The sequence below is a fragment of the Pelodiscus sinensis genome, chromosome 26, assembly GCF_052426305.1.
Source record: "Pelodiscus sinensis isolate ZL-2025 chromosome 26, ASM5242630v1, whole genome shotgun sequence".
NCBI classification, from domain to species: domain Eukaryota; kingdom Metazoa; phylum Chordata; order Testudines; family Trionychidae; genus Pelodiscus; species Pelodiscus sinensis.
Window position 1 is genome coordinate 1,766,111 of NC_143077.1, and position 13,411 is coordinate 1,779,521.

A 13,411-nucleotide genomic window follows, 5' to 3' on the forward strand; every position below is an offset into this window, starting at 1 on the left:
GGGGGGGGGGCTCCGCGGCGGGTTACGGTCCCTGAACACGGCCGGGGGGGGGTTCTGGGCTTCCCCCGCCCCTGCAGCTCAGCTCCCGGGGGCGGGGCCCCCTCACGGCCGGGGGGGGAGGGGGGGCTGCTCCCAGACGTTCGGTCACCGGGCAGCGCCCGCCCAGGAGCCGCCTTCGGGCAAAATAACAGCCCGGAATTAGAACGGGGGGGGCTGGGGAGCATCACCCCGGCAACCCCCCCCCCGAGACCTCCCTCCTGCCCCCGCCCAGCGCCCCCCCAGTCCGGAGGGGCGGGGCGGGGCGCTCCTGGCGCAGCTGCAGCACAAGCCCCGCCCCTTTGAGCGGCCGCCAGACACCCACCTCGCAGGCCCCGCCCCCAGCCCCCTCGTGGGTCCGGCCCCGCCCCCGAGCCTGGCGGAGCGGGGGGGCAGTCGCGGGGCGCTGGCGGCGGGAGCATGGCGCTGTCCGTGCCGCTCAACGGGCTGCAGGGCGGGGACAGGGAGCCGCTCATCGAGCTCTTCGTCAAGGTACGGCCGGACCCCCCCGCCTCGGCCCCCCTCCCGGACCCCCCCCCTCCCCCAGCCCGGACCCCCCCGCCTCGGCCCCCCCTTCTCCCTCCCCCCTCCCGGACCCCCCCGCCTCGGCCCCCCGCCCGGACCCCCCTCCCCCAGCCCGGACCCCCCCGCCTCGGCCCCCCTTCTCCCTCCCCCCTCCCGGACCCCCCCGCCTCGGCCCCCCTCCCGGACCCCCCCGCCTCGGCCCGGGACCCCCCCGCCTCCCCCAGCCCGGACCCCCCTTCCCCCTCCCCCAGCCCGGCCCCCCCCCGCCTCGGCCCCCCCTTCCCCCTCCCCCAGCCCGGCCCCCCCCCCGCCTCGGCCCCCCTCCCCCAGCCCGGCCCCCCCCCCCCCCCTCGGCCCCCCCTCCCCCAGCCCGGCCCCCCCCGCCTCGGCCCCCCTCCCGGACCCCCCGCCTCGGCCCGGGACCCCCCCGCCTCCCCCAGCCCGGACCCCCCCGCCTCGCCCCCCAGCCCGGACCCCCCCGCCTCGGCCCCCCTCCCCCCCCCCCAGCCCGGACCCCCCCGCCTCCCCCAGCCCGGACCCCCCCGCCTCGGTCCCCTCCCCCCTCCCCCAGCCCGGACCCCCCCGCCTCGGCCCCCCTCCCCCAGCCCGGACCCCCCCGCCTCGGCCCCCCCCTTCCCCCTCCCCCAGCCCGGCCCCCCCCCCGCCTCGGCCCCCCTTCCCCCTCCCCCAGCCCGGCCCCCCCCGCCTCGGCCCCCCCCTTCCCCCTTCCCCAGCCCGGACCCCCCCGCCTCGGCCCGGGGCCCCCCTTTCCCCCTTCCCCAGCCCGGGCCCCCCGCCTCGGCCCGGGGCCCCCCTTTCCCCCTTCCCCAGCCCGGGACCTCCCCATTCCCTCGGGACACCCCCCCTTTCCCCCTCCCGGGGCCCCCCTTTCCCGCCCTCCCCCCGCCAGGGACCCCCTATTCCCCCCATTCCGGCCCGGGATCCCCGCATTACCCCCCGGCCTCAGCCCGGCCCCCCCCAGCCCTGCTCAGCCTATAGCCGCCCGCCAGACTCGCTTCAGCTCGGGACCCCCCCGAACCTCCATAATCCCCCCCCCGCCTCAGCGCCCCCCCCCCCGCGGGACCCGCCTCAGCTCTCGGGACTGTGCCCGGTCTCAGCCTTCTCCGGCCCCGGGGAGATCAGCGCCCCCCCCCCCCCGGGAATCCCTCCAGCCCGGGGCGGTTCCCCTCCCCCGCGGGGCGTCTCCTGGGAGCGGAGCTGGCTCCCTGAGGGCGGGGCTCCCCCACGTCCCCCCCCGCCTGGTTTGCCGCCGCCTGCCCCCCGCCCCCCTGTAACGTGCCAGCCCCCCCCCCGGGCAGACTGGGGACCGGTGTTGGGCGGGACTCGGGAGACGATGAGACTCGCTGGGTGTCTGGAGCGAGAGCGGGGGGGGGGGGCGTCGGTCTGTGGAGCCCTTGTTACTGCCGCCCCCTCCCCCTCCCCCTCTCCCTCTCCCTCTCCCTCTCCCGCAAATGCAACTTGAGTTTGTGGGTTTTGCGGAACCTCCCTCTGCCCCGCGCCGGTTCTGCCCCGCGCCTTGGCCGAGCGCTGCGGAGAGGAGACGTCTTCAGCTGAGTCGAGATTTGGAAAAGATGGAAAGTCGAGGAGGCAGAAGCGAGGGAGTCTGAAGTGTTGCTCTGCTGAAGTCATTGCTAGGCAGACGGTGAAGAATCTGTTGCTCACCCGTTCTTGGTGTGAGAAGTGGCGAGCGACGTTCTTCTGTTTTTTGGGGTGTTTCTAAAACCTTTTGCAAGATGCTTTTGCCTTCAGTGCTGCGGGTAATGTCGCCGCCTTTCTGCAGTTGAGGCAAATGCATGTAGGGCTGGAGACGGGGAACCCTGTGCAGTCTTCAACTAAAAAAGAGGGTGTGTCCCAGTTGGTGAAATTTTCCTAGGAAGGGGAAGGTTTTGAAGCTGTGACCTACAGTGAATGTGTACAATATTGGAAGATACTAAGAACATGTATTTGCTTTACAGAAAAATTGTCTGACCAACTAGGAAAGAGCAGCTGTTGCTATTATTTGTTCATAGCAGACAATGTGCTCTGTGTTGAAATGGCGAGGAACAGCTTCTATTCTCCATACCTCAGTACATCATAAATGTGCTGCAGTTCACATACTTACAATTTGTCCATCATGGTGTGTGCATGTAGCTGGGGACATCAGAGAACATTAATTACCTTTCTCTGCTCTGCAATAATTTAACTCTTTTGATTGGAGCATATTAGGCCTTTAAATACATAACCAATTTTTCTTCTAGATAGGGAGAGAAGCATATGGTGTACTTTATTTGCATTTAGTATAAAACAATGCAGATGCCATATGATTCCCAAATGTTTTGTATTTGTATGATGTGGTACTTTGGTTCCTCTGGGGCTCTTTGATGATACAGCATCATCCTTTCTGGTTCAAAGTAGGTGGTAGATGAAGATTGTGGGGAGATGGAGAAGAAGCAACATTTTTTTTGTTTACCCATAGGATAAATTCATCAAGGAAACACACTGTGGGGGATCCAATTTTGAAAAAGATTGTTTTGAATCCTTCACATGAGTTTTCTGTCTAATGTCATGAGAGTATAATGCAAGATTCTTAATCTTTTTTGGAATGGCTTATCAGCCAGAGAGGTAGAGTTGAGGAGTTAAAGGTTCCACCAAGACTTTTTTTGAGTGGTATATATGGTTGTGACTATTTTCTTCCACTATTTGATCTGAGGAAGTGGGTCTGGCCCACGAAAGCTCGTCATCTAATAAACCATCTTGTTAGTCTTTAAAGTGCTACATAGTCCTGTACTGAAGTTGAGACACACTTAACTTTTTTTTCTAAAATCTTTCCATTATTTAAAAGTTTGTATCATAGCACAGTAGTGTGTAACAGAGGGTATGTCAGCAATTACCCAGAGAAGACACTGTAGCAGACAATTCCTGTTTTGTTTGCCCTTTGCTTTTATGATTTAACATACTTTGAATATAAAGTACACACAATGACAATAAACAGTAAAATATAGATGATTCCTGCTTGAAATGTTAGACACAATTGTCTGTAATGGTTATTTAATATTATAACAGCACCAATATTGTGCTAGGCCAACATATGAAAGTTTTGACAGTATCACCCTAAGTCACTAAATATGTTAGGCCTTGTCTAAACTAAAAGGAATATTTCTGCTGCAGTGATCGATCTTCCAATGTTTGATTTAGTGAGTGTAGTTAAGATTTGCTAAATCGAACTCAGTGTGTGCCTCAGTGGCAGTCCTGAACTCCTCCTTTTTGCAAGGTATAAGGGAAGCTGGATGTCATAAAACATGGGTCCTTCCCATTATGGGCAGGGAAGCCCATGTTTTATGACATCCAGTTTGGGGGTACTATATCTGCCTTCAAAGTAAAGTCCTAAGTCAGACCCTGTGAAGAGCTTTGTGTCACTCCAAATCTTGTTTCTCACCAACAGAAGTTGATCCAATAAAAGATTTTTTTCATCCACTTTATCACTTTAAAGTCATGATCAAGTTTTTTTTAAACAAACACAAATAAATAAAAATGACTGATCCAGGGCATTTCCTGATGCGTAGGTCAGGGAAATCTTAGAGGAAAAGAGTCCACATTTGTAGGAAGAGAAGAAAAAGCTTTTTCTGACAACTTGATTAAAAAGCCATTTCCTCTTCCTATGCTCTGTAGCTTGTCCCACATTGGGCTTAAATCACTCTGGGAACAATACTCTGGCTGGCAGTTATTGTTTAGTGGATAGCCAGCTGGGTAGAAAATAGCAAGACAGTCGAGATGGTTACATCCCGGGTACGTGACACTTCAGGACTGGATGAGGAGATAGTTTCTTGACACCTTAAACGACTACTTCTTGGAGCAGTTGGTTCTGGAACCCACAAGAGGAGAAGCAATTCTTGATTTAATCCTAAATGGAGTGCAGGATCTAGTCCACTGATGTGGTGAATATAGCTTGGCCACATGGAAATAGTGACCATAATATAATTATATTTAACATCCCTGTGGTTGGAAAAAAACACAGCAGCTCAACACTATAGCATTTAATTTAAAAAAGTGGAGCTACACAAAAATGAGGAGGTTAGTTATACAGAAATGGAAAGGTTTAGTACCAAAAGTAAAATCCCTGCAAGCTGCTTGAAAACTTTTAAGCCTCTGTTATGGTTGGTGTCTTTGAACTTAAAAATGTATACCCCAAATTAAAAAACATAGTAAGAGAACCAAAAAAGTACTGCTGTAGCTTAACAACAAGTAAAAGAAGCCGGGAGAGACAAAAAGACAGTTTAAAAAAGTGGAAGTGAAATCTAGCAAGGAAAACAGAAAGGTGTATAAACGCATGCAAATGAAGAGTAACAATGTAATTAGGAAGGCCAAAAAGAATTTGAAGAACAGCTAGCCAAAAATAGCAAAAAAACTTTAAGTACACCAGAAGCAGGAAGCCTGTTAAAAACTAGTGGGGCCACTGGACGATTAAATTGCTAAAGGAACACTCAAGAAAAAGGTAATTGTGGAGAAACTAATTTAATTCTTTGCATCAGTCTTCACAGCTGAAGACATGGAGATTCTCAAACTGGAGCCATTCTTTTTAGGTGATAAATCTGAGAAATGTCCCAAATTGAGGTGTCATTAGAGAATGTTTTGGAACAAGTAGATAAATTAAGCCGTAGTAAGTCACCAGAAGTAGATGGTATTCTTGCGCAAGAAAAACCCTCATGCGCAATGCCGTTCTTCCTCTCAAGTAATAGGTGTAACGGCATTGCGCAAGAGGGTTTTTCTTGCGCAAGAAGGGGCAGTGTAGACGCTCCTTCTTGCGCAAGAGCCTCTTCTGAAAAAAATGGTGGCTCATTAGGAATTCAAATGAGGCTCAGCGATATTCCACGCTTAGCCCTAAGCCGCGAGTGTAGACATAGCCCCAGTGTATTAGAATTTTTTGAAGGAGTGAACTAGCATATAGAAAAGGGGGATCCAGTGGGCATAGTATATATATTTACAGAAAGCCTTTGGTAAAGTCCCTCAGAAAAGGCTCTTAGGCAAAGTTAGCTGTCATGGGATAAGAGGAAAGGTCCTCTCATGGGTTAGTAACTGGTAAAAAGATAGGAATAAATGGTCAGTTTTCAGAATGGAGAAAGGTAACTAGTGATGTTCCACAGAGGTCTGTACTGGGACCAATCCTATAAATATTTCAGCTTTATACTGCAGAGCCTGCAGCGTGTGTAACCACTGTGATTTTTAGAAGTTACCTGGTTGCATTTTTAAATACACTTTCACATCCCTAATGCACACATGGGTAGTTTTTCACTCATGCAGTCGGACAGAGTTGTTAGAATAATCAAAACAATTTGAGGGTTGTTCCTTTCAAGACAATGTTTACGTTGGGGGGCTGTTGTAATTCATATTTCTTTTCTGTGCTGAGGCATGTTTGCAAAGTAAATACTAGATGTAATGATAGGAAAAAATGCCTGTAGTACAAAGCTATTGATGTGTTGTGTGAAGAATAAAGTATGGTGGGGGCTGTAGAATTTATGTTGGGGCGTCTTTAGTATACTTAGTATTTTGTATAATCTGTCTTTCATTAACCTCTCTGGTTGGCTGCCTGCTGCCCATTTTAGCTTAGGAATGCAAATGTTTTCTGAGTCTTTCCTGAAGAGCTGATTGGAGTGATTTCTCATTCTCCATGTGATTTCAGTGTAGCTTCCTAGCCCGTTCACATGTATTATTTAACGGAAGTCTGCTCCCATTGTCTAACTGGAATGTTTTTAAAAGACCCAAGTGCCATCTTGTAATGAAGACTGAAATGGAATGAGCGTGGGGTATCGTGTTTAGCAGCTTAGGCAGTATGCTTTGATAAGAAGCTACTTTGAGAGATTTCTAGTCTGAATTTTGCTCTTTTTTTTAAAAAAAGTGTTGGGTTAATGTTTTAGTCAAACAGAAACTCTCCTCTGTGAAACCTGAGAGTATACACAAATGCTTGTAGAAAGATGGCATGCAAAAGAGCTGTGGATGAAAGATGAACAACAAACCGAGCATTCAGGCTGCCTGCTAGAACAGCAGGATGAAAACAGAGCTGATCAATGACATGTTTAGGGCAACTCAGCAAACAAGTAATTCTAAATCATGTGTATTTTAGCATGACATGCAAGTTAAGGTATCGTAAATATGACCCCATTGTCCAAGGAAGATACGAATGTAACCACTCTTTTTTGTTTTTATACTTTCAAATATTTAATTACTTACAACTGAAGATCCGATCCTTGTTTTCTGGCAGGTTGCCAAATAGACCCTCATGTTACAAAGTAGAGTTTTTCTGTTGGTAATGAGTAGTCATAGGTCTCTCTCAAATATTCACAAAATTAGCTTGTGAATGCTTGTGGTTGTGGGAATTCACGATACTCTAAAATGCTGCCTAATGCTTAAACCTTATATTATGAACTTGTCTTAAACATTTTCTAGACTAGAATTAAATACAACTTGAAGCAGGTGAAGCTGTTCTTGCCTGCCTTCCCCTTGGGTGGTGATCGAGAAGGCACTGTGATCCTGTGATAAGGGCAGTGTAAATACCTAGACATAACTAAATGGAAGAATTGCTTTTTGGTTAAAGCACAAATTGCGATGTAGGTTCTCTTCGCAGCTCTGCTATAGATTTTCTGGGTGACTAAAAGTAGTTTAAAGTAGCCTTGATGGATCTGTAGATACAGACCTTGGATTGAGAGGGCCCACGGGAACATACAGGTTAAAAACTAAGGTCCGTGGGCTTCTTTCCTGCAGTCAGAAAGTACAGATACCAGCCATACGGATGAGGGAGCAAGGAGATTGCATGGCACTCCTCGTCCCCGATCTACGTATTACTACCTTTGTGGAGGGATGTGTGATTGGGAGGGTATCCTTTTGCTTGAATTGAATTCTCATTTATTCTTAATCGACTTCAAGTGTGGCCTTGAGAAAATTGAGGAATATTGGTATAATGACTGGATTTCTGCCTCTGGTAAGTAGGGATAATTACCTCGCAAGAAGGGGATAAAGCTTAATATTTGTAAAACAGATCCTTGTATGGCATGTACATGCTTATAGAGCTATGTGACTTACTGACTTTTTGGTTTGCTGGCCAAACAGAAAAATTAGAACAATTTTTCATTTTGGGTCAGCTGAACCAAATGTTTCCATTTTTTGGCAACTGAAAGCAAATTCATTTTGGGTTCAACAAAACAGTCAGCACAAAGTAAAATTCAGAACCTTTAGACCAGGGTGGGGAACCTTTTTTTTTTGGGGGGGGGTCAGTGCCCACTGACTCGCATACAAATCAGTTGGAGGCCAAGCACAACTGAGAAATGAAAAAAGGCACACTCAACTCAGGTTGCTGGGGCTCTGCTCACACTCCAGCTTTTCTGGGGGGTGCAGAGGGTAGAAGCTTCCCCCAGCAGCAAGGCAAGCCAGCATTCGCACTCGAGTGCTCCCCATACGCCATGAGGCTAGGCTTGGAGATTTGCCATGAGGCTGCTGTGGAGGAAGCCTGAAACCATTCCATGGGCAGGATCAAAGTAAGTCTGGGGTCAGCTCTGGCCTGCAGGCCACAGGTTCCTGACCTCTGTTTTGAGCTTCAGGTTTTTTCCCCCAACTGAAACTCTTTGGCAGGTTCACGAACCTAAATATGCATATTTTGTCAGCAAGTTTTACCCACTTGTATGTTCATGTTGTTCGCTTGAACCGACAATCCATAGTGCATACTAATGTTCTGAACAGTTCTGCTTAACTGGGAAACTCCACCATAGCTATTTGAGTATTAGAACAAACATATATAGAGTTGCTAACTCCCAGTTTCCGTATATTCTCATGCGATAATAGGTAATAAACCCTTGAAAGCATTTGTTTGGGGTTTTTTAAAAACAAAAAGCAAAGATTGACATCCTTCAACCTCAGCAGATTTTCACAGTGAAGTTCTCAACCTTGGGAATGCTTGTTGATGCTGTCTTGTATATAGCGGCAGAAACATTTACACTCTAGAATATTAAAAGGCGGGATGTAATTTATTACTAGGATCAGTTGAATGCAATGTGAGGAACAAGTAGCTTGATGGTTATTTTAAACACCTACAGTGGTCAAAACTAGAATATGTTGACTATCTGCACTTAAAAGTAAATCCTTAAATGTTCTTTTCCATTTTTTGTCTAGCTGCCATGCCAAATTTTAATAATGTACTGCGGGGAATGACTTTGGCAACTGTCTATTCATGTTTTATATGCCAAAGATTCTCATACTTTGTGGTTTGTATCTACATTGCTCAGTATGTGATTTAACTTCCAGTTAAGTCTTAAAATATTAAATATACATTTAAACAAAAATATCTTGTTATGCATAAGTCTTCTCCACTAAGACAAATAAGAACATTTTTTAAAACTATATGGTGATCCCAGAACACATCTGTTTTTGTTTCTTGTGTCTCTGGTATGGTATGATTTAGCAGCAGGAGAGATCAAGTTTTTCATTCATTGTGTCACTTCAGCTGCTGAAAATATTTATAACTAGAATTAAATTATATTGTGAATCTGAAGTAGGCAAATTTGTGGGAAACTTGGACAATAAAGTTATTAAACTATGGTAGAAATATACAGCAACATTATATCCATTCATAGTATCCTTAAGGTAGCACTAGAATGTTATGATAGGTCTGTCTTCCAAGAAATTAATGCAAGAGTAGTGAAAAGGCAAGGTAAGTGTTGGTAACACGGGTTGGAAGTGGTAATATAAATTGAGTTTTAATTTGCAAACATCTATTCCATTAAATTCAATGTCTGAGATGTCAGTGTTTGAATAAAGTTAGTTTTCTTGAGGAAAAGTCTTAGCTATATAGATATAGCTCCTTTTCATCCTAAAGGGTTCCTTATGCTTTTGCAGACTACAGGCAGTCCCCGGGTTACGTACAAGATAGGGACTGTAGGTTTGTTCTTAAGTTGAATCTGTATGTAAGTCGGAACTGGCGTCCAGATTCAGCCACTGCTGAAACTGACCGCCAGTTCCGACTTACATACAGAATCAACTTAAGACCCCAAGCGTCCCCAAGTCAGCTGCTGCTGAAACTGATCAGCGGCTGATTCCAGGAAGCCCGGGGCAGAGCAACTCTGCCTCTGGCTTCCTGTAGTCAGCCGCTGGTCAGTTTCAGCAGCGGCTGACTTGGGGACGCCTGGGGCAGAGCAGCTGGGGTGCTGCTGGGTTGGTCCAGTAGCGCCGCTCCTTGGCGCTACTGGACCAACCCAGAAGCACCCCAGCTGCTCTGTCCCAGGCGTCCTGATTCAGCCGCTGCTGAAACTGACCAGCAGCGGCTGAATCAGGACGCCTGTGGCAGAGCAGCTGGGGTGCTGCCGGGTTGGTCCAGTAGCGCCCAGAGCGGCGCTGCGGGACCAACCAGCAGCGCCCCAGCTGCTCTGCCACAGGCATCCGGAGAAAAGCCTAGTCTGCTGGGGCGGGGGGGGGGGGGGTGTACTAGCTGCGCCTCCCCCCCTCCCCCCAGCAGACCAGGAAGACGCGGGCGGCGGACCGAGATGCAACGCGGTCCTGCCGCCTGGGTCCTCCACGGCATTGCTCCCAGTCTCCCTGGTCTGCTGGAGACCAGCAGACCAGGGAGACGGAGAGCAAAGCCTCTGAGGACGCCGGCAGAGGGACAGCCGCGGCGCGTCTTTGCAAAGCCACGGGGGAAGCTGGCAGCGGGACAGCCCAGGCGCGCCTGGGCTGCTCTGCTGCCCGAGCCCCTCCGCGGCTTTGCTCCGCGTCTTCCTGGTCTGCAGAGCAGGGAGACGCGGAGCAGCTTTTCTCGCCCCGGAGTACACGGGCGGCGGGACCGCGAGGTCCCACAGTCCATGTCCTCCGGGGCGACAAAAGCCCCGTTCGTAACTGTGGATCCGACGTAAGTCGGGGACTGCCTGTATTCAAATGTAGCCTCCTCTAGGGCAGTGTTTCTTAAACAGACTTCAAAATGGCTGCCCTTAAAGGGGCAGGCAACCTTTTTTGGCTCAATAACTTCCCCCCGACTCTATTTTCTTTAATTTCCCCTTCACAAAAAATCCTTGGTGTTCCTCATAAAAAAAAATTGTTTGGTGTTCCTCCATCTTAAAAAGTTTAAGAAACACAGTTCTAGGTGTAAGACAGCAGCTGATGTGACAGGAGAACAAATGAGTATTTCCAAACAATTTAGGAAAGGAGGGGAATGACGTATTATGCAGAAACTTAAGGGAGTATTTGGGAAGGTAAACTATAGTTATCCTCAACCTGGCTAACATCCTTACTCTGCAAAAAGTGCTACAGGATTAGGGATGTTAAATTATGGTTATCTAATTGTGTAGTTGATACAATTTGTATGGACAACACAATTAGTTGATGAGAACTGCTCTGCAGATCCGCAGAGGGAGTACCTCCAGGAACCGGCTAGAGCTAGGGCTGAGCAGACTTGGCTCCTGCCAGCTCTGGGAGCTATCTGCGCTGCAGCTCTGTATTTCAAATGTAGCAAGAGTCTGGCAGGCTCTTACTACGTTTAAAATGCAGAGGCATAGTGTCCCAGACCAGTGCAAGCCAGGACTGCTTGCTCCCAGCTTGCGCCGAGTCCAGCAGCCCCTGACCAGCTTTTAAGTTGGCTCCCACCACCACCTGCTCCTGTCTCCCTTATCCCCTCCCCTCCCCTCCCCGGGGCAGCAAGGGAGGTGGGCAAAGTTAGTAGTAGATACTCCAGTTGACAACTCGCTAACATCCCTATAAAGATCTTTAGTAACTACAAGTGCCAAGGACTTTGGTTTTATGTGCAGGAGTTGCCTCTAGAAGCAAAGTGCTATCTGACCCCAAGTGTTGGTTCAGTGCTGAGTGGAATATCACTATCTGAAATGCCAGTGTTCAATGCTTTCTTTGGTTTTCTAGTCACATTTTGACAAGGCCCATCTGTAGATAGAGATCTTATGTCTCAGCATAAGTGGTATGATAGCTGTATATTGACTGTAACTTGAGATGTGAAAGGTTAACTGATCACCCTAAACAGGTGATTCGTTTGGGGGGGTGGGGGGGGGCAACTCCCTGCTTGCTGTGGGCAGGGGCCTGCTCCAGTCCTGCAGGGGCCTGCCCCTGTCCATAGGCAGGCCAGGGTGCCTCATAGGCAGGGGCTGTGAGGCAGCAGCCCTAGTGCGGTGCTGGGGTGGAAGCCCCACAGGCTGGTGGCTGCTCTAGCTGGTCTGGAGTGGTCCAGCCTGGATCCCATTTAGGTTAACCTAATGTTTAACCAGTTAATCGACTAACGTTTAACTGGTTAATTAACAGAGCTCTTGCATCCCTGGGTCATTCTTCAACTTGTTGTCATTGCCCTGCTTGTTTGCATTGAAAACAACAGCAAAACTATGCAATCAAAACAAGACCCAGTGAGGAAATAAGCCTTGTTACTTATTTCCAGCATTGTCTTAAGAAGATAATCTTGTCACGGGGTCCCTCGTCACCAGGCAATCTCATTAGACAGTCTTTTCTCTAGGTACAGTATTTTCAGCAATGGATAATCTTGCAATAATCTCAGCACCTGGGAATTTTCTCACCCTACTTTTGAAATACATTTGGTGTAAAGATAAATATTGTTTTATGGGTAACAGATAAGACCTTGATATTCCTCTCCCATAGAGATCGTTTTCTTTATCTTCTTTTATTTGTGGGAGGGGAAAGTGGAAGGGTTTCACGTTATTTGAGTGCACATATTGGACAAGCATAAGTGACTCTCTATATACAGAGCATTAACTATCATGTATCTCCCGAAAGGCTGTTGATGATAATGAAACTGGCGTTGGACTTCATCCTCTTCTTTGATCAGGCAAATAATATTTCTTTTAAAAATTGCCATTTTCTTTGGAGGAGGCATTAGTGCCCATAACTATAACCTCTGTTGTTTTCTCATCTGCATCTAGTTGCTAATATCTTTTTTAACAACAAAAAGAAAAGCTATGATATGTGCTTTTTGAAAAAAGTTTCAAGTTTAAACATTAAGTTATGTCTAATGTCCCGTAGAAAACAGGATTTAAAACTTGGAACAATTAACCATTAGTAATGGTTACACATGTGAATTAGCTTCTCTTAGACTCGAGGTCACTTGCAGCATTTTGCTGAATTTCTGTTGTGATGGTTTTAACCAATAATTCTATTTGTCAGGTATTCCCCTGTAATGCTTTGTTTAGGCAGTTCGTTCCATTTGTGAACATCTTAGCTTTAAGTTTACAATCTGCAATTAATTTCTCAAATAAGCCTCTGTTTTACAATGCAGGCTGTCCCTAGTCCTCTCTCACCACAGTAACTAGGGACCATGTAAGAAATGCCTCTCCATGGTTGCTGCAGATCCAGCAGGCACAAACGGGGGAGGCGGGGAGGAGTGCATGTTCCCCAGCTGAGGCAGGTCCAGGTTCATCTGCCCCCCTGTGCTGCCCAGCCAGAATGAGGAATGCAGCAAACTGGGCACTTCCCCTTCCTCCCTAATGAAGGGGAACAGCTGGCAATGTCCCTGTATGAATTGGGGGGAGAGGGGCTGAAGCCCCCCGTTCTAGGAACCTCTGGATTGGAGCAGTCCTAGATGGGGGGGGGGGGTCAATCCCTTTTACTTGCCTGGTGATTCTGTGTCTCTTCTGTGTGGCTTTCTGAGAAGCAATCCCATTCTGGGGGCATTCCATTTTCCTGACAAAACCAAACCTGGACTTTGCTTTAAGTTTGTAAGAGGGGAGCTATATACAGAATTTGGTGGTCCTAGCTTTTACTGTTTAGGAGGAGTTCTTGAACAAATGGACAGACAAACTCTCTCCAAATATAATAGATAAGAGGAAAAAATCAAAAGCTTTTGTGTACACAAACGTAACTGTTT

General features: G+C 48.6%; 1 protein-coding gene across 1 annotated transcript in view; it reads left to right on the forward strand.

The window, feature by feature from the left end:
* The first annotated feature begins 373 nt into the window (after positions 1-373).
* The window catches only part of CLIC4 (CLIC family member 4), a 74,546-nt gene continuing 61,508 nt past the window's right edge, over positions 374-13,411 (forward strand). The window contains exon 1 of the mRNA XM_075908838.2: positions 374-528. Within this exon, the coding sequence (XP_075764953.1) occupies positions 457-528 (72 nt within the window). The 5' untranslated portion in view covers positions 374-456. The remainder of the gene's footprint in view (positions 529-13,411) is intronic.